General features: G+C 37.2%; 1 protein-coding gene across 1 annotated transcript in view; it reads right to left on the bottom strand.

Annotated features, from left to right (window-relative positions):
• Positions 1-22,124, bottom strand: part of cuedc1b (CUE domain containing 1b) — a 37,286-nt gene continuing 15,162 nt past the window's right edge. Inside the window, exons 2-11 of the mRNA XM_052107530.1 lie at positions 17,626-18,264; positions 14,850-14,977; positions 14,053-14,179; positions 11,135-11,339; positions 10,713-10,781; positions 9,930-10,019; positions 9,742-9,835; positions 9,328-9,386; positions 9,104-9,173; positions 1-5,511 (exon numbers count right to left, since the gene is read on the bottom strand). Of these exons, the coding sequence (XP_051963490.1) occupies position 5,511; positions 9,104-9,173; positions 9,328-9,386; positions 9,742-9,835; positions 9,930-10,019; positions 10,713-10,781; positions 11,135-11,339; positions 14,053-14,179; positions 14,850-14,977; positions 17,626-17,922 (1,140 nt within the window). The 5' untranslated portion in view covers positions 17,923-18,264 and the 3' untranslated portion in view covers positions 1-5,510. The remainder of the gene's footprint in view (positions 5,512-9,103; positions 9,174-9,327; positions 9,387-9,741; positions 9,836-9,929; positions 10,020-10,712; positions 10,782-11,134; positions 11,340-14,052; positions 14,180-14,849; positions 14,978-17,625; positions 18,265-22,124) is intronic.

Genomic DNA, 22,124 nt, shown 5'->3' with positions numbered 1-22,124 from the left:
ACAACAATTTTATTGTTTATTTCAATAGCTAATAAACATCTGGATGGTAAGAAAAGTCTGGAACTTGAAATAGTCTTAAATGATATGGAATAATCACACTTTTTGGACAAGTAGACAAAAATTTGACAATTTTTTTCTCTCTCCAGAGATTAAACTAAGGGTACAGAAAGAAATAATGCCAAGATCAACAGATTTTGTAAAAAGCCAGTTTGGTAAAGGACATACAGTTGCTTCCATTTAATAAAAAATAAAGAGTACATTCCACTTATTGTTACGAGCCGCTCAAAATCACGTGGCTTACACACAACACCCACTAAACTGATCTTCCATCAATTTCCATTTTATCTCTCCCATACAAAGATACAAAATTAAATAGGAGGACCTTATTCAGAATCCAAGTAAACATACAAGGACATGTCAGCTAGAAAAGGAACTTTGCTACTGCAGTAGAATCAATAAGTCAACACAGTCCTTGAATTTTTCATATCAATCTCATGATGGGAAAACAAATGGTTAGCATAATGGTTTTATTTATTAAAATAAAAAAGGCAGTGCTACATGGCCCATTTTTGAAACCTCTGCACAGCAGCTAACCTTTTTTCATTGTGCCGTTACAAGAAAGTGAAATGAGGGCAAGTTCCCTGAGAGGAATAAACATGTTTAAGGAATATTCCAGGTTCAATACAAGTTAAGCTCAATCCACAGCATTTGTGGCATCATGTTGATTACCACAAAATATTATTTTGTTTAATCCCTACTTTTCTTAAAAAAAAAAAAAAGGAAAAATCAAGCTTCAGTGAGGCACTTACAATGGAAGTCAATGGGGCCAATATTTTGAGGATTTAAAGGCAGAAATGTGAAGCTTATAATTTTACAAAAGCACATTTATTTTCTTGTTAATACTAATGTATTATTTGAGCTAAAACGTTGTTTAATAACTAAATAAAATGTTTATGGTCCTTTTAAGCCTTTAGGTTTTATGGCATTACATCGTCATGCCAACAAAGTTGTAAAATTGGATTTAACTTTACAAAGAAAAGGTTCGTTTTTAGTTTATAACACTAAAATCATGGTAACACATTGTTTATATCTTGTGTTTTTTCCTCTAAAACAGTGAGTATTTTAATGTTTACAGATTGGCTCCATTAACGTCCATTGTAAGTGCATCACTGTAACCCAGAATATTGCTTTTTTAAAGAAAAGAGACAAGTCCAAATTAATTTGTGTGGCAATAAACATTATGCAACAAATGCTGTTAAATGAGCTTAATGTGTTGAACCCGGAATATTCCTTTACAAGCGCGATAGAAGGAAACATCTCACACAGGCAGCAGTGCATGCTGCAAACCACTGTAGCAATGAAAAGATATTTGAGGCAGCATTTATGGTTCTTCAGATACCACGCCAGTGGAACAATTTGGAAAACCTCTAGGCACCCTTTTCTGGAACGACAATCAACATCCACTTTCATTGTATGGAAAAAAGATGCAATGAATGTGAATGGTGACTGAGACTAACATACTGCCTAGCATATTTTGCGTTACAAGTATTTTTTCATTTTTACAATGGGCTCGGCGGAATAACTGTCCTAGGAATAACTTGAGTCCTACAAGGTTTTGCTACAGCAAAACATTTGTTCTTTTAATTCACATAATTTACTAAACAGATTAAAGGAATATTCCGGGTTAAATACAAGATAAGATCAATCAACAGCATTTGTTGATTACCACAAAAAATTATTTTGACTCGCCACTCCTTTATCTTGAAAAACAAAAGGCAAAAATCAAGGTTACTGTGAGGAACTTACAATGGACATGAATGGGTAGTTAAAAGGCAAAAATGTGAAGCTTATAATTTTATAAAAGCAATTATTTTAAACTCATGTATTATTTCAACTGTAAAGTTGTTTAAATCATTATTTTTGCAGTCATTTTAGGGCCTGTTGACATAACATCGTCATTGTCAATGAAGTTGTAATATGGACTAACTTCACAAAGAAAAGGTTAGTTAGTCACACTAAAATCATGTCAACACACATTTTGTTTATGTCTTGTGGCTATATTTTCAAAATGGTATTTTAACATTTAGCCATTCACTTCCATTGATGGTGCTTCACTGCAAACCACATTTTGGATTTTTTGAGTTGCTAGTCAATTTTTATTTTTGTGGTAATCAATATTATGCTACAAATGCTGTAGCTTATGCTTAACTTGTATTTTACCTGGAAAAATTATTTAAAGAAATCAAACAGATATGTATGCCACCGCCACATTTCATCATGGCTATTAACACTTCACAGCACACGTAATTGTGTGTTCTAGGCTTATGCATACACAGTTTGTCATTGATGATGCCTATGGCTAACTACATAATCAGTTACAATGGAGCACAAGTCAATTAATTATTGACAAACACAAATAGTGCCTTGGAAAATATGATCATGACTTCATATAATGCCTTTAAAACAAAATTACAAGCTCCCAAATGCATATCTGTAAAATAAAGGACACAAGAAATATGACGAACCAGTAACATAGTGGAATCAACATGATTGAATTTTTTGCCTTGGCACATGTAATACTTTGACGTTTTTAAGTTTTGTGATCTATTAAACTATTCGATCTAGCTGCTGGACAACATACTACTAACAAACTGATCATTGATGTAACACAGGGTCCTCCAATAAGCAACTTTACACAAAATCAATACATTGGATGCATAACACAAAAAGGAACATAACAGCACATTCTTATTTGATCACAGTTAGACCTCTGATCTTATGACATCGTCACGTGACCTACTGGAAGCACAGGGTTGGGGTAAATCATTCAGAGAGATTCACAGGAAAGCATACCACACAGCAGCGTTTGGTTGGTTTAAGGACAGCATCACTCAAATTGTTCTATGCTCAAACTTCTTTACAAATAGTTCTGTTAATTTAAAAAAAAAAAAAAAAAAAAGTGACCACTTCAAAACACACTTGAAAAAACAAACAACAGTATTCCAATGTTTTTAAAACCAGATATGGCAGTACAAAGATGAGATGCAGCGATTTGTCTTGTTTAAGTCATATAAAAATGACATTGAATTTTGGTATTGAGAAATATGTACAGTTGTAATAGCATACACATACAGTTGAAATCAAAAGTTTACATACAGGTTGTATCTTTTTAACCACTCCATAGATTTAATATTAACAAACTATAGTTTTGGCAAGTAATTTAGGACATCTACTTTGTGGATAAGTAATTTTTCCAACAATTGTTTACAAACAGATTGTTTCACTTTTAAATCACAATTCCAGTGGTTAGAAGTTTACATACACCAAGTTAAATGTGTCTAAGCATCTTGGAACTTTCCAGAAAATTATGTCAAGCCTTTAGACAATTAGCTTTTGAAAGGGAGTGTACTGAACTGGAGGTGTACCTGTGGATGTATTTTAAGGCCTACCTTCAAACTCAGTGCCTCTTTTCTTGACATCATGAAAAAATCAAAAGAAATAAGCCAAGACCTCAGAAAAAAATTTAAGTCTGGTTCATCCTATGGATCAATTTCCAGATACCTGAAGGTACAACATTCATCTGTTCAAACAATAGTATGGAAGTATAAACACTTCATACCGCTCCGGAAGGAGACATATTCAGTCTCCTAGGGATGAATGTAGTTTGGTGCGAAAAGTGCAAATCAATAACAGAACAACAGCAAAAGACCTTGAGAAGATTCTGGAGGAAACGGGTAGACAAGTATCTATATCCACAGGAAAATGAGTCCTAAATCAAAATAACCTGAAAGGCTTCTACAGTTTGCAAGTGCACATGGGGACAAAGATCTTACTTTTTGGAGAAATTTACTCTAGTCTGATGAAACAAATATGGAACTTTTTGCCCATAATGACCATCGATATATGTGGAGGACAAAGGGTGAGGTTTGCAAGCTGAAGAACACCATCCCAACCGTGAAGCATGGGGGTGGCAGCGTTTCACAAAATAGATGGCATCAAGGAAAATAATGTGGATATATTTTAAGCAACATCTCAAGACATCAGCCATGAAGTTAAAATCTTGGTTGCAAATGGGTCTTTCAAATGGACAATAATACCAAGCATACCTCCTAAGTTGTGGCAAAATGGCTTAAGGACAACAAAGTCAAGGTATTGGAGTGGCCATCACAAAGCCCTGACCTCAATCCGATTTGAAACCGAAAATTTGTGGCAAAACTGAAAAAGCATGTGTGAGCAAGGAGGCCTACAAAACTGGCTCAGTTACACCAGTTCTGTCTGGAGAATGGGCCAACATTCCAGCAACATTGTGAGAAGCTTAGTGGCTACACAAAACGTTTCACCAAAGTTAAACAAAAATGCTACCATATACTAACAAATTGTATGTAAACTTTTGACCCACTGGGAATGAGATGAAAGAAATAAAAGCTGAAATAATTCTCTACTATTATTCGGACATTTCACATTCTTAAAATAGTGATCCTAACTTACCTAAGACAGGGAATGTGTTCTACGTTTTAATGTCAGGAATTGTGAAAAACTGAGTTTAAATGTATTTGGCTAAGGTGTATGTAAACCTCTGACTTCAACTGTAAATAGACAATGTGCATGGCCTTACTTGGTAGGAGACCACTTTGGGTACAACCCTCTTAAAAGGAGGCCATCTCATCTGTATCTTATTTAATTTTATGAAAATTGGTACAGGAATGGAAATAGACTATTCAGCACCCTAAATTCAGACCAACTACAGACTGAATGGAGACCTGAATATTGCCGTTCTTTCCTTAATAGCAAAGATAAAGAAGATAGGAAAAAGTGTTTTTGTAAGAATGAGAGATAAAACTGGGGTACATACTTTGAGGAAAATTCTTTGATGTTTAATGTGCAGATTAGAATAATTGGCTAGACTCTGGGAATGGGCAGAGTCCGTTAAGAAATCAGGGAATACTAATGTGCCAAAATAACTCGCCATTAATTGCTTCATTTGGCTCAAACACCTAAACATACATGATTAGACTAGAAACTAAACAGTAATAAACAAAAATATTTGCCTCTTTTCAAATACTGACAAGTCAGAATTTCTAACAAATCATACACAAGTGGAAAAATTCCTAAAGTAAATTTTATTTTTTAAACCAAAAAAAAAAAATCACAAACAAGGATTTTCTATTAGGATTCAAAGAGGTAAATGCAACAAAAATATAATTCAGGTCAGGAAATCAGTACAACATCTGTTGAGTTTTACATATGAAACCAAATATTAACAAACAGTTACAATCCTAGAATTATAATAGTAATCAAATGCAGATAACAATAATCGTAGGCTTGCAAAAGGCTGCTACAAAATGATAATACAGTTTTGCCATAGCCAGTCGGGGCGTAGGCTGTTCCTCTCGAGTCCAGGATTGCTCGCCACTGAGCCAAGCACTGGATCCACTGAGATAACGAGCTATAAACCATGGGTCATTCTGAGGTCACCACGGAAACCCTAATTTCCCAAAAGCACAGAAGGATCTGGAATGAAATAAGGAGGAATGTAGAAAGATAAGGCAAAGTCACTAGATGTCTGATTGGACGTAGGTGGAAAAAAATATTAATATTTCAAAGTATTGTGACACGTCATTTAAAAGGATGTTTATACAGATCCTCCATACAGCTAGACTGCAAGGGTTTTTGTATAATGATAAACACACTGAAAAACCTTTTATGCGGGCTCTATGATGAAATAAATTTAGGAAGTTTAGCAATTAAAAGAATATTCCGAGAACAAAACAACTTAGGGTGCTGTCCCACTAGCACTTTTGGTGCACACTCGGGCTCGAATGATGTCAAAGTTCTGTTCGTTTGGATAATGTGAACGCTGTTTTCCAAACTCTGGTCCACACCCGCGAACCACAGCCAGGTCCGCTTGAAAATGTAATCTGGGGTACGGTTCATTTGAACTTTGGAACGGTTTGCTGCTGAAATGTACAGAATCATGCCAAATCTCTGAAGTGAACCGCTTGTGATGACATCATTTTCGCAGCTCACATTCTTCTCTTGGAATGCATCAGTGGACTCACAGCAGACAAACGCTAACATTCATCACATCATTGCACATTCAATGCATCTGCGAGAGACAAACACAAGTGTCTTTCTGTGATTGGCTATTTTTCGTGGTAAATCCAAAGAGACAAACTTTAATACTTCACTTAACACTAGGGCTGCTCCGATCAATCGGCCAATATTCAGGACCTATGACTTGATTGGTAATTTGGCCGAACACATAAACTGAACGCTTATGTTGAAAAAGTTGCGCGGCTCGTTTAAGACATCAGCAGGACTTTCATGGCATCACAGAGTGTGGGGAATACTGGCATAGTGTAATAAGACAGCAAACTTGATGCAGCAGTTAAGAATGATGCAGTGGGAAAGGTATGGCGAATATGAAAAGCTTTTGTACTTTTCTGTTAAGGTGACACATGCAGAAACATGCACTCTCGCTCAACACTCCTCATGAGAGAGAGCATGTGTTCCCCTCATTAATGTTCAAGCAGCAACAAGTGAAAAATGAACCATTAATACAATCATCCAACCATATGAAGAGGCCGGGAAGGAATTCATAAATATAAATCATTCTTTATACAACAGTTAGTTCCGGACTTCGAATCTGATTGGACGAGAGATGTTCCATGAGCACAGATGGTCTGACACCATCAGCACTCGGACACTTCACTGTGTGTTTATATCACTCCACTTGTGTTCGTGCAGTTCTAAAGTGTAAGAGCAGTGATATGTGTTAAAGGGGACCTAATGTGCAAAATTCACTTTTACATGGCATTTGAACATAAATGTGTGTTGGCAGTGTGTGTACACAACCACCCTATAATGATACACATTTTTTTAATCCCCATTCATCATAACCACGGTCTAAAATGTCAAACGTGACAAAGTGACATCACTTCACGAACAACTTCAGCATTACTGGTCAACACAGCTGAGAGACACAACAGACTGAATAATTACAAAATGGGTGCCGTTTAAAATTGCAGAGGACATTGCGGTTTCTATAGTGATCAACTCTTGCGCACTGGCTACCGCAAAATTAGTTCCGAAGACAAAATGGAGGAGAAACTGATTACTGCCGTAACGGGTTTTCACCGTAATATATTATCTGTCCTTGTTTGCTTACAGAGATATATATATATATATATATATATATATATATATATATATATTATTTATTTATTTTTTTTAAACGATGCGTGGACAAAGGTGTCTGAAATTGTTGGTGTGCCCGGATTATATAATAATATATTAAAAGACTTCATGAGGATTTACGCTACTTGTGATATGTCTGCAAAAAGATACCGGTCGACATGTCTGCATGTTTTGTGGCCCCTTTAAATATAGTTCACAAAACCAAGCATTCTGAACGAACAATGCCACCTATTTCAACTACATCAGAGCATCCACAAATCTTTCATAGTGTTGTTGGCAGGTCAGCCAGAGCTAATTTTGACACTCTCGCTGCCTCTAGTTTGAACGCACAGTGAGAAAGCTGATCTTCAGAAAGCATCTCTGCTTGGGTGTGGCAACAAGTGATAAGCACACGCTCAAGTCACACTCACGCGCAAGCACTTGTTTGAAAGAGCACAAGCTGTGATATTATTTCTGAAGTGACATTTTTGAATTACTTGAATTTTGAATCCAAGGTTTGGACGCATCATTTGGTTTGCACCAGTAACAGCAGATTCTGATCCATTATGTAAGAAAGTAGTTCCATGCACAAATGTGTTTTTATGACTGTAAAATGTTTTTCCTCATTTTAAAAAATTTACTTGTTCATTGAACTGTCACACTCGAGTGCTATATGGCCCTACATCAGCACTGCTATGATTCGGCCACAGGCCGAGTGCTGTAGGTAATCACAGCAGTGCTGATATAGGGCCATATCGCACTCTTGCTCGTGTGATATTGCTCAATTAAGATACCCTAATATAATATATTAAATATAAAGCACAAATAAACTAGAAATAAAATAAGGAATAAAAATAATTATATGAAATGACAAAGAATTCATAACCAAATGTCACATTAAGTTTAATTGCACATTTAGGTTTATCAGTTTGTCTTCACTTTGACATTAACCTTAATTTGTTTTATCTATCTTAATATAGAGAATATTTTGTTAGCCTATACTTGATTTAAAGTCTTTTTTTAAAGATTTTTTTAAAAAAGCATATTAAACTTTTTTTGTCAGCAAAATCTAGGCTAAGTGATATTACTGGGAAGAGGAAAATTAAATTAATAGTGACCGTGTTCAGAAAGCTTCGGTCGATCAGGTGACAAGGAGATTGGTATCGGCTCTAAAAATCCTGATCGGAGCATCACTACTTAACACAGGGACGCTTTCGATTTGTTACCTAGTTACAGTGGTGAACAGCTGCCGCTTGTACTCACGTTGATGATGTAATCAGGCCGCGGTTTGGATCCAAATAATATGATGTGAACACAGACAGTGCAGGCAGTGAGGGGGAGGAAACAAACTTGGGTTCAGTCCAAGCAATTGAACCAAGTGTGAAAGGACCCATTAGCTCAAATCAACAGCATTTGTGGCAAAATATTGATTACCACAAAAATATATATTGACATGCCCCTTCTCTTCAAAAAAAAAAAAAAATCTGGTTTCAAGTGAGGCACTTACAATGGAAGTGAATTGGAGCCAATCTGTAAACATTAAAATACTCAACTGTTTCAAAAATATAGCCAAAAAATATAGCCACAAGATATATATATATATATATATATATATATATATATATATATATATATATATATATATATATGCTGCTCTTTTGCTCAGTTTTGTTCTCAAAATTATCTTTTGAGGGTGGGGTTTTGAAATGAGGGAACGTGGCTAATTCAATGGCTCAGTCACGTGAAAGCTTCAGAATGCTAAAATCGTTTACAGCATCTTAAAGTCTAATGAAGATGAATAAAAAGAGAGTTAGTAATGATTGCAATATCTCACAAGTGCAAAATTATATCATATATCGATGTAATTTCATCTCACAAGTACCCTGCTGATTTCCCTAATATGGTGTAAATGATGTAGGAATCTCACCATGATAGTGGTTCTTTGTGTGGCTCCTCCTCTTCCTGAACAGCTAATCGTCTGAGCTGACTTTCTTCATCTGGAAATACACACCCATAGCATCCAAAATGAACCATGTATCTGATTTAGAGTGACAGATTGCTTTGTAAAACCTATCCAAATAGACTTTAAACTGCCAAGGAATACTGAGCAAACACACTGGTGTCTGAAATGGAAAATAGAAAAAGTCCTACCAATTGGGTTTCCTTCAACATCATCTAGGAGGTTGGCAGTGGAGTTGGCTGCACCCAATCTGGGAGAGTGGAGTCAAAGTAAACAGCAGACAACAAATTTACTGAACTGAAAACAAGGTCAAGCTACTGTGCCAAGAATAATATATAACATTTGCTGGGGCATTCACAGCCTTTTCAGAAAAAAATCAAAAAGCCACTACACTGATTGTACTAACATGCTGCTTACCAATAAAATAGCATCATGACTAAACCGTTATCAAATATTGAGTAGATCTTGAAATATATAATTGCGTGCCAATTTCAGCACTTTTATGCTTTCTCAATCCATATTTTTATTTTATACAATGTCATACGTGTTCTGATCATACTGTGTTAAATTAGTTTGACATATTCCTGGTACATGCCGAAGGATACGAGTGATGCCGCAACAATGTTCTTCTTTTAGACTTCCTTCGCTTCGTCTTTTCTGAGAACCCTCTGGCGATTTCAAACAGCTTCTTCCTGGTTGCTGCAGATGAAAATGCAACAGAAACGTTAGGAAGATCTGTACGTTAAATCCTACATTTTCAAGTGGACCTGGAGGCTTTAAGAGAGAGCCTTACATTTCCCCATGTGCTTTAGCTTGTCTCTAAACAGAGCGTCATCTGAGACTGCTGTGCATGCTTCTATGGATCCAGAAGCATAGTGGTCACCTGTTTTTGGGAAAAAAAGATATGTAAAGGATCTCAAGTGCCTCATGAATTTCCATTAAAGGGATAGTTTAACTTTAAATTTCAGAATGTTTTGATCAGTTTCTCACCTCCACCTATCATATCGCTTCTAAAGACATATGCAACCACTGGAGTCATATGAATTACTTTTATGCTGCCTTTGTGATATTTGGAGAGTCACACACTTGCAAGAGCTGTAATATTCTTCTAAAAATCTTCGTTTGTGTTCAGCAGAAAAAAATAAGTCATACACATGTGAGATGGCATAAGAGTGAGTACATGAGCAAATTTGAACTGTCCTTTAAAATAAGCCACATATATTACGCTTTGGCTTGTACTGACTGAAAAGACATTATAGTAATACATCTCGGTTGCCAGTGAATTGCCATATGCTTGCTAAGGTGTTCTGGGTGATTGCAAAGTAGCTGCTTGACATTCTGGTTCCTGAATGTTGTTCTCATGAAAGACAATCAAACAGCCAGGGGATTATGTCCCCTCCTTCAAAGTAAGTAAATAATATTTTTGCCTGTTTGATTGTCTTTCAGGAGAAAACTGCAAGTCTGAATGTACACATCTAAACAGAGGGTTTTAAAAATGTACATTATGCACATAAAGTGGGATGTACATGCTCACACACACAAGCATGCACAGAGAGTTAAAGTGAATGATATCTACCTGTGGAGTTCTCCGTGCTAGCTGATGAATGACTGGATTTGGATTTCTTTGACTCGTATTTCAATCGATCTGCAACAGAGACAGCAGGTGTTATGGAAAGAAGGCCTGGTACTTTGACATACCGCATTCAACGAGAACATTAAATCATCTAATGAGGATAGTTTCTAAAAAAAGGAGATTGAGACATATCTAGCCGTGAGACTAGCTCTGCATAAAAGCACAATAAGTATCAACTTAACCCTAACCCTCGATGTGATCGACACTGCTAATGGGCTTGCAGAAAAACTAAACAGTTTCATATTTTCATAATTGGCTAAGTAAATCAGCACTCTAATTCACTCATTGGGATTTGTGTAGGTGGAACGGTGAAGGGAGTGGAAGCTCGGCTGTCCCTTTTCGTGTGTGGGCAAGTGTCTTCCTACCTCTTTCCAAGGCAATGAGGAACTCTCGGTTCCTCTGTAGCTCTTTCATGAACTCCTCGTTTTGTAGGAAGAGAGCAATGCGCTCGTCCTCCAAATATTGCTTCAGTTTGCGCTCCTGCTCAGAAGCCACCACAGTCACGGCCTTCTGGGGTACTGAGGAACAAGAGGTGGAGGAAGATGGCTGGGAGATGCTACTCTGAGAGCCCTGCAGAACAGTAAAATTAGGGAAATTTATAAAAACATTAGACACTTAATGAAACTCATGAAAAAGTCAACAGCTGAAAGTAAACAAGCTGTTATACTTAAAGGGTTGGGTTTTAGCACAGTTCACTTTAATAAGATTTTTTATAAATAAACAGTTCCAGAAAAGATTAAGTAGAACCACTAGTCTACAGCAATTAGTTTAGATGTCAAAACGACTTTTAAACACAAGAATTTCTAGTCCTCCAACTAGAACTGTTCCCATTATGCGATAATAAATAGAGAAAAAAGCATGGTATTTCTGTCCTCAAACATGAAAAAAATAAATATTTGAGGTGAAAATATGCTTATTTGTCATGAAAATATCACATTTAATTTACATTTAGTCATTTATCAGACACATTTATTCAAAGCGATTTACAAATTAGGAACGTAGCAAGTAATTTGTACAAAAGACAAAGTCAAAAATATCTGTAGTATTACACTGCCAAGTTCTCAAAGTGGCTGGAGTATTAAAGAAGCTAGCGTTTTTATTCTTTCTTTTATTTTCTATTCTTAAATATTAAGTGGGCATTTAGTGTGGATTGGTTCAGTGCTCTTAGAATATACGTTTTTTCAGCTGGTTCTTGAATGTTGAGATGGTTTCAGCTAGTGATGCACCGATCGACCGGCCAAGGCCCGGAAGCAGCCGATTTTCGGCATGCTCGGCCCAGACCGGTGACTGGCCGGTCAGCCTCAAGTCTTTCCGATTCCACGCCGGTCTGTTTCGTTGCCACCCACGCAGGCAATAACGTCACAGCCGCAAGTAAACATGTCATTGGCATGGAAGTTCTTCACAGTGAGTGATGAAGACAAAGTTTGCAATGTGTAATAATTGTAAGGCTAAAAGTTACCTGTGGGGGAACCACCACAATAACGTTCGGAACAACAAACCTAATTGGACACTTAAAACACCATCACCCAGCTGAAAATGCCCATTTTCAAAAAGAAGCTAAAAAGTGAAAGCGGCTAAAGCTAGCCAGAGCGCAGAGCCAGCCACAAGTCAGCAGCCTCTCCCATCTTTCCTTGGTATGAGCAGCGAAAAGACCAAAGCAATTACGAGGAAAATCGCGAGAGAGTTTTGTTCATAGGCTTGTAATCTTTGGAATTGTTTAGTTAAGATGAGTAATAGAGAGAAAAAGGTCCATTTATAAAAATAGTGGAAAATGACATCTGTTTTGTTATATAAAGCAACTCATTTGCAGTTAATTGTTATTTCTACCTCTTTTCAGTCACAGAGCACTTTATTTTGAGAGTTGTTTAAGTGAGAGAAGATCCTGTAACTTAGTGCAGTTTGGGGGAAATTGTAATGTTTAATAATTTCTTTTATTATGAAAATAAAATTTTGCATTGAAGAAAGGTAGATTTTGTTTGTATATGCGGTCAATAATAGTTCTTAGAAAGAAAATCGGAAAAAAATCAGTATTGGGAGGTCACACTTTCAAAAAATAAAATAAAAAAAATTGGAAATCGGAATTGGCCAAGAAAATTGCAATCGGTGCATCTCTAGTTTCAGCAGATTGTGTGGAGGTTGGAACTCATTCCACCACAGAAGAACAGAGAAAGTGAATGATCGTTAAATAGACTTTGTGGCTTTTTGTGATGGACCACCAGGAGGCACTCATTTATTGACCGCAGAGACCGAGATGGGACATAGAGCTAGAGGAGTGAATTGAAGATGGTGCTGTTCTACAGGCTGTTGTGAAGGCCAGAGTCAAAGCGTTGAATTTGATGTGGGCTGCTACAGGTAACCAGCAGAACGAAATCAAGAGTGGTGTGACGTGAGCCCTCTGGTTGATTGAAGACCAGATGCACTTCTGCGTTCCAGATCATCTGCAGAGGCTTAATCATGCTAGCTGGGAGTCCAGCAAGCAGAGCATTACAGTAGTCCAGTCTTGAAATGACCAGAGCTTGGACTGGGAGCTGTGCAGCATATTCAAACAAGAAAGGTCCAATTTTTGATGTTCTGATGTTGTTAAGTGTGAACCAGCAAGACCGGTTGATGAGATGTGGGTAGTGAAGTAAAGCTAGTGATCTACCACTACTCCCAAGTTACGAGCTGTCCTGGTTGGCTGGGATCACCTTGCAAATGGCCTTTAAAATGTTTATGAGACTGACCCCATTAATAACAAACACTCTTCTTCACATTAAGCATGCTGGCTTTCTGTGTGAGAATTGCTGTAGCACAAGAAATGTCATGCTGTCAAATAGTGAATACAAATTGCTCATTGGCAGCATGGCTTTATGCTTGAACTTAAGATGGAAAGCTATATATGTACAAAGTAACAAGGAAGCCATTGTAGTTAAAACATTCAGACTATGATATGGCATACGAAACACCACATTAGGCTCCCTGCTTTATTGCATTAGCATGTTTTAGTGCACAAACTCCTGGGTAATAGTGCTTTAATATTCCTGAAAAGCAAAAGGGCTGGAGCAAATCAAAAAGGCCCAAACTCCACAATAACAGTGACATTTATATCTTCAAGCAGTTTTTGGACAGAACACCCTGAGGATACTTTAAAAACAGCTTGAAGTTTGTGCTAGATAACCAAGAAGATAAATGGATTTTAAACTGGTTTACAGGATTACATCTACCTGGCTGAATTTCAGTCCCTAAACAAGGGTAAAAGTGGCTATGAGACACCACAGCCAGTTATTTCATGTTAAATGCTCACCTGTATACTGTCCAATTGTTGAGGCAGGATTCGCAGGAAGTCATCAGGCAGGTTGCCAAGTAACGGTGGATTCCAGTTTTTGTAACCTTCAACTTGCCTTTGTCCTGGAGGAGGCTGGGCCTCAAATCTGAAGGAAAGTAGAGGTAAAGATCAGACAGGATACACCCTCTGTGACTTATTTAAATGACAACTCACATGGAACAATGCAAATGTCTTATTTACAGCTCCAACAGTGTATCTGACCCCTTGAATATGTCTGAATTTATGGAGATTGTGGATAAATTGGATTTCATGGATGTTCACCCATGGTTGTGTTGAACCACGTGCTTAAGGCTCAACCAAAATTGCAGTTTGGTTTATGGAAACCAGGGGGCATCAATTACAAAACTGAGACTAAAAAGGAATTAGTACTCTGAGACCAGTGACGATGACCGCATTACATGTTTCCAAGGCCAATACTTTTAGCATTCTTTTAAAATGGTTTTCAAACCATTTATATTCTTCTTTTTAGTTTTAAAGGGATAGTTCAGCAAAAATGTACTCACCCGTGTGACACTTTTTTGTGAAAAATGTACTGCTCATTTTTGCATGCAATGAAAATGAATGTTGTCAGTTCCTAACAGTCTGCCTAACATTTTGTTTCGTGTTCCACAGAAGAAAGAAAGTCATATGGGTTTGAATTACCATGACGGTGAGTAAATGAAAACAAAATGTAAATTTTGGGGTAAACTATCCTTTTAAAGTGTCTAGATTTATGGAAGGAATGATTACTAGAGAACATCAAAGTGTTTTTTAACCTGGGTGGAGGGTCAGGAGGGGCATCGGGGTATTTCCTGTCATATATGTGCATGTCATATGTTGGTGGGGAGTAGACCGGGGGCGGCTCCTCATCTGAGCTGTCCGGCTCGAGGGTCCGCTCTAGAATCTGATAAAGGTGAAAGCATAACACTAAACTCAGAGCAAATGTGAGGAAATGTAATTAGAGGCTTTCCATTGAAAAACACACACAAAAGACAATGGGTCTCATTCCCTACTAACTGCATACATAACGTAACTTAGCAGTGTTTTTACATAAGTTTGCAGAAAAGGTCCTCACGCAAAATTTTACCAGATTGCATATTTACAGGTGCATATATGTACAGTAAACATTTTTCTTAAACTTGTTCTGCTATTGATTAATAATGGTTATTCTAAATAAGGCACTGGGTGCCTGCCTTTTCTCCCCAATTAGGAATGCCCAATTCCCAATGCGCTCCAAGTCCTCATGGTGGCCTCAATCCGGGTAGCGGAGGATGAATCTCAGTTGCCTCCGCATCTAAGATTGTCAATCCGTGCATCTCATCACGTGGCTTGTTGAGTGTGTTACTATGGAGACGTAGCGCATGTGGAAGCTTCACGCAATTCTCTGCGGCATCCACGCACAGCTCACCACGTGCCCAAATGAGAGTGAGAACCACACATTATAGTGACCACGAGGAGGTTACCCCATGTGACTCTACCCTCCCTAGCAACCGGGCCAATTTGGCTGCTTAGGAGACATGGCTGGAGTCACTCAGCACACCCTGGATTTGAACTTGCAAATGCAGTAGTCATTGTAGTCAGCATCAATACTCGCTGAGCTACCCAGGCCCGGCTGCAGTTTTTAATATAGGTTGGCCTAGACTATATGTTATCCTGTTTTGGACCTCTCATGGAGGGGTCCTGAGTTACCCAACTATGCATTTCTCAGATCCCAATTTTGTGCTCTGAAATAAATCAGACCTACGGTAGAATCACTTCGTTATTGAACTTCTAATAATAATAATTTAGGCCCGCCTGTCTGTCTGTCTCCCTCTCATATATATATATATATATATATACACACTCACCTAAAGGATTATTAGGAACACCATACTAATACTGTGTTTGACCCCCTTTCGCCTTCAGAACTGCCTTAATTCTACGTGGCATTGATTCAACAAGGTACTAAAAGCATTCTTTAGAAATGTTGGCCCATATTGATAGGATAGCATCTTGGAGTTGATGGAGATTTGTGGGATGCACATCCAGGGCACGAAGCTCCCGTTCCACCACATCCCAAAGATGCTCTATTGGGTTGATATCTGGTGACTGTGGGGGCCATTTTAGTACAGTGAACTCATTGTCATGTTCAAGAAACCAATTTGAAATGATTCGAGCTTTGTGACATGGTGCATTATCCTGCTGGAAGTAGCCATCGGAGGATGGGTACATGGTGGCCATAAAGGGATGGACATGGTCAGAAACAATGCTCAGGTAGGATCTCAGGATCTCACTGGGATCTGAGAAATGCCTATGCATTTCTCAGATCCCAGTTTTGTGCTCTGAAATAAATCAGACCTACGGTAGAATCACTTCGTTATTGAACTTCTAATAATAATAATTTAGGCCCGCCTGTCTGTCTGTCTGTCTCCCTCTCATATATATATATATATATATATATATATATATATATATATATATATATATATATATAACATTACGGTTTAGCACATACCATATTTCTATGGGTACTTATGGTTTTAAGATGGTTACATTTAGAAACAAATGTTGGTTCTAAATCCTAAATAAAAAAAATTATGAATCATGGTTTCTGTGTGAATACATTTGGACAGGTTTTTTTCCCTTCTCAAATACAAACGTATGCACAGTTAGTAAATGGGACCCAATGAGCAAGAGTCAATGAGATTTCCATTTTAACAATTCAATCTGAGCATTATTATTAGCCAGCTATAAAACATGCATTAATAGTATTTAGATCTTTGGTACAAAGAAAATAATTCTCAATTTATTTATGGAATCTTTGTCACTCAATGCTTGCGGTGACTTTCATACAGAAAGATAAGCTTGTTCTGCTATAAAGTACAGCACATATGCATGCTGTTCCAACACATTTCCACATTATAAATAATGCAAGAGCAAAATACATAAGTGGGGAATCATGGTAGAACATATCAACAAAATGCACTGCAGTTTATGCTTCACTTAGGGTTGAATCAAAGTCTAACGGTAGAGCATCTCCACTGGGCCATGAAGCAGACGGTTAGTGCACGCACACAGACAGAGAGACCATAATGGGTCTCAGATTAGACTCAAAGACCCAGCACTGACACGGTTTCTTATCAGAGCAATCAGGTGTAAGAAGACCGAGACTAAGAAAGATATTGACTATTATACACTGCATTAACAATGTGAAAAGGTGTGAGAGAAAGCCAGGCAAAACTTGGCTAATGTTTCTCTATACATGTTCATGACCCATTTCAAATTTTTTCGATTAGGACTTTCTGTCTGCTCATATCTTTTGCTAGTGATGATATTGGACCTGTTAGTTTGGGCAGTACAGCCAATATAAGGGATTTCTATATCGTAACTAAAAGCATATTCAAAAACACACAAGGGGCGGATGGCTGCATAGAATTTCCTGAATGACGGACATTTAAACTTTGCAGAATTCTACAGGCACAAATTACTCATGGGCCTGCTCATTATGAAACCGTGTTGGGCAACCGGTTACCCTGAAGAAGTGCAACATAACAGGTGTTAAAGCGTGCTGACCTCTGGTGGGATACTGTCGTCCGAATCAGAACTGTCATCTGAGCCCTGCCCGTCAATGCTCATCTGCAGGAGCTGATCGATGGTGGCGTCTACAGCTCCGTTGTTGGAGCGGAGCACGCACTCGATCACCTCATAGTCCATGGTGGGGAACATGATTTTAAAGTCCTCCATGGCCTGGTTGAACTCCAGCCGTCGAACTTGCCGGTTGGGCCTGGAATTGTTGAGATCACCTGATCCTGAGCCTCCACCACCCCGAGACCCTCCATTACTGCTGCTGCGTCTGAAAAGGCTGGTCATCCTATGACCAACGTGCCCACGCAAGAAACGATGACACTGAGGTCAAGTGTCACCTGAGGTCTCCAACACCCAGTAACTTTCTCAGACTCTCTCTCTCTCTCTCGATTCCTTAGTTTGGTCTGCAATGATTCAAACTCACTTTTTCATCATTTCAAAAGCAATCTAGTCCACGGGAGAGAGAGAGAGAAATACGTTATTTCTCTTCTTTTGCTCGTTAAGCTGTATCCAACATAGAAGTATGTAATCACTGGTGCAGAGAAGGTAGATGTTTAGGTCTTTAGTATGCTAACATCCAAGATTCAGTGTCCAACAGTGCAATCTCCCTATTAGTTCAGGTTCATACTGAAAACAAACAGAAACAAGCAGTTATCAAGGATCTGAAGTGAAACAGTTCATTAAAGCAACCTTTGACAGTAAAACATAAACGGTTTAATGGTCTGAATAAATGTTTCTCATTGGCTTCCCCTGGAGGCCAAAAGACCCCTATTTGGTTGCTAGTTATGGCCACACATGGTGCTACAAAAGTCATCTATCCCTGAGGGATGGACATAATGACATGGGCAAAAAAAAAAAAAAAAAAAAAAGCAGATGAAAGATGAGAAAGTGAAATACAATGCGAATAATGAGTGTTTTACTCTAGGGTTGGAAATATATAAAACATTGAGAAATCCAGGGGCTGGATGACTGTAAGGGTATCCAAATACAACATATGGAAAAGTCATAGGTCTCATTACCCTACAAAATTCATTACATTACATATTCATTTCTGCATTTGGCAGACGCTTTTATCCAAAATGACTTTCAACGTATTCATTTGATAAATTTGTGTGTTCCCTGGGCATCGACCATATTTTCTTGGCACTGCAAGATCAATGCTCTAATAGTTGAGCTACAGGAACAAGTTCACTGTAAATAAATTAGTGAAGATCATAGAGGGCATGAGTCAACCTTTTTTAGGTCAATGATATGAAGGTAAAATAGTGTCTAAATGATATGCATGCGCAGCGTGAGATTTGTGAATGCGTAAATCAAATGGCAAGATAATTTTTTTTTGCATGCACAAAGAATGCTTTCTAAAGGTGGCAATCAAGTTGCAAGCGTAAGAGAAAAAATGGATTAGCCATACTTTAATGCTTAGCACAAGTGTAATTCATGTGTTGTGAATCTGTAATTTCATATTAACAAAGAGTAAATGAGGCCTGTATTCTTCTGACTTCCTTTTTCATGTTTCAATTTAAGCTTAACTCAAACAGAGTTAGGCCAGATTAGCACTAATCAGAGTCTAAGGAACCGCACAGCGAGACTGTAATGGTTAAGATTAAGAAGCAGATGCAGCATTTGGAATGGTCTTCGCTCAATAAACTGGTCTACAAGAAAAGGGCCATAGAGTACCTTTGACTTCAAATGCTTTTAACAGATTAAGACTTTATTTCAGCCAGTTTTTCCCTAAAATAACTATATACAACATTATAAAGTTTGCTGTGGAGAAGATACACTCACAGAGCACTATAGGAACACTATGGTCCAAATAAATTGCCCGACGTGTTGTGCATTCTGAGATGCTATTCTGCTCACTTAAATAGTACACAGAGTGGTTATCGGAGTTACCGTAGCCTTTGTCAGCTCGAACCAGTCTGGCCATTCTCCGCTGACCTCTCTCATCAACATGGTGTTTCCATCCTTAGAACTTCTGCTTTTTGACACAATTCAGAGTAAACTCTAGAGACTAGGGATGCACCGAAATTTCGGCCCGCCGAAAATGGCACTTTCGGTTTTCGGCCGAAAGAGAAAAAAGGCCGAAAATATGAGCCGAAAATATATACCTCCTCGCCCCGCCCCTCAGTGCTCAGATTTCATTCTGGATCGATCTAGCCCTTATTACGGCGCTACCAAACAAAGGTCGATCATGTCAGCGGTGTGGAAATTCTTCAAAGTTTCTGATAAGGACATCAAATTTGCGATCTGTAGTGCTTATTCAGCAGAACTTTCAAGATATATATATATATATATATATATATATATATATATATATATATATATATATATATATATATATATACACACACACACACAGAGTACAGCAAGAGATTCTACAGGAAAGTGCCACAACTAGCGCTGCTACACCCCAACTTGAGATGTATCTAGCGGAACTACGCCAGAAGCGACAATCCCCTTGACTACGGTCGCATAAACAAAGAACGCTTTCCGTTGCTTGCTTTCCTTTTGTTTTAATTAAAATTACTGTTGCATATTTAAACTTTTTGAAAGATTCTAGCTAAGTTCATTACTTGACTGTTGTTTTGCATATAATAGTTTTCTAAAACTTTACATTATTTGGATAATTGTTAATAAAATCTGTAAAATTAGATTTTTACAGAACTGAATGAAGAATAATATTTAATAATGTTTTAATATATTTTTTGTCCAATATTGGTGTGTTACTTTCAATAAAAGTGTGATTTATTTTATTGGTTTGTAGTTTTTCAATTCAGATTCATTAAATTCATGAAATTAATGAAAAAGTATAATATTAATACAATTATACACACAAAAAAAATCTTTTTTTTTCTTTCTTAAATAAGTTAAAAAAAAATAAGTGCATCCTGGATTTTCGGTTTCGGCCCAGAATTTTTATTTCAGTGCATACCTACTAGAGACTATTGAGTTAATAGTAATAATTATAGAGTGAAAATCCAAGGAGATCAGCAGTTACAGAAATACTCAAACCAGCCTGTCCGGCACCAACAATCATGCCACAGTCAATCACTGGATAACATTTTTTCAAAATATGAACTGAAGCTCATGATCCATATCTGCATGATTTTATGGATTATACTACTGCCACACAACTGGTTGATTAGATAATTGTATAAATAACTAGGTGTGTAAGTGTTCCTAATACAGTGCTCATTGAGTGTATACACTACAGTCTATGTTCATATTTGCATTGACAGAGTAAATGTTTTTAACAATGTATGCTGCAGTTAGCTTATAAGTAACTTCATATTTCATGAATTAGTCAATTAGTTTCTTATCCTAGATATCCTGTATCGTATATATGTAAATATAGGGCTGCCCCTGACCAAATATTTTTCTAGTTGACCAGAAGTCATTAGTTTAAGCCATTAGTCGACTAGTTGTTGCACATTTATGATTTAAATATAATTATTTAAATATATGTATTTTTGGGGGGCATTAGAAAATGGTGAGTTCCATGGCTGAGGAAGAATTTTATAAGTAACATTGCTAAAACTGTTCTACATTACAGAGAAATACTAAACCGTAATAATGAGCCTTTAACATATCAATTTTACAAGCGCACGCACAAAGCGAGCCACAGCGACACCGGCAAAAGCGGGAAAACCAGCAAGGAGACTGCCTGAACATTTTGTTAATTTATAGAAAGAAATGCACATTAGTGTTGTGCCTATAGATGATCTTGGGGATAGTTATTATTATAGTTGTTATGATTAGAAATAGGCTATTATTATTATCAAATTAATATTACAAATAATTTGCCCATAGAGACACAGACATGCGTTTGAAGAAACACACTTTATTATATTATTAAGAACAGATGACAGAAAAGTGGTCTATACGCATGTATGACACACTTTGTACGGAGGCATGCAATCTCGTGGAACACGGGCATGTAAAAGGTTTTCATTCTTTCTTTCTTGTGGATTTTTTTGCAAGAACAGTATCATCTATGTCTGCTGCAAATGACCTCAGACATCTCAGCTCAGGAGATACTTTGAGTTCAGTTCACTTTATTTCCACAGAGCAGTTAATTGTGTCCACAACTCTGCAGCCTATCTGTGATTAAAACATACAATAATACAAAAACACGTTCACCTCAAACCATGATTTATATTGCAGTGATTATTATCATCATAATAATTATTTTTACATTTATAATTGTTTTTATGTCTTTATTTGTGTAAGTAATTTTCCAGCTGCATGTAGAGAAGGATACCTTTGTTATATTAATAGCTTTTTCGTTTTTTTTTAAACGTATATGATTTAAGTTTTTCGTTTTTTAAATAAATGAATTGAATATTCAATGCAAAAAAATCACTAAAGCAAGAATATTCACCGTTCCCTCAGCCAAGGGGTTGGTGATATAATTGGATATTGCAAAATATATACAACAGCGGTCAAAAGATTTTGAACAGATTTTGCTCTTATGGAAAGAAATTGGT

Source organism: Xyrauchen texanus, chromosome 36 (assembly GCF_025860055.1).
Source record: "Xyrauchen texanus isolate HMW12.3.18 chromosome 36, RBS_HiC_50CHRs, whole genome shotgun sequence".
Lineage (NCBI taxonomy): Eukaryota > Metazoa > Chordata > Actinopteri > Cypriniformes > Catostomidae > Xyrauchen > Xyrauchen texanus.
Note: the sequence above shows the minus strand (reverse complement) of the source record. Positions and strands in the feature narration are given on the sequence as shown.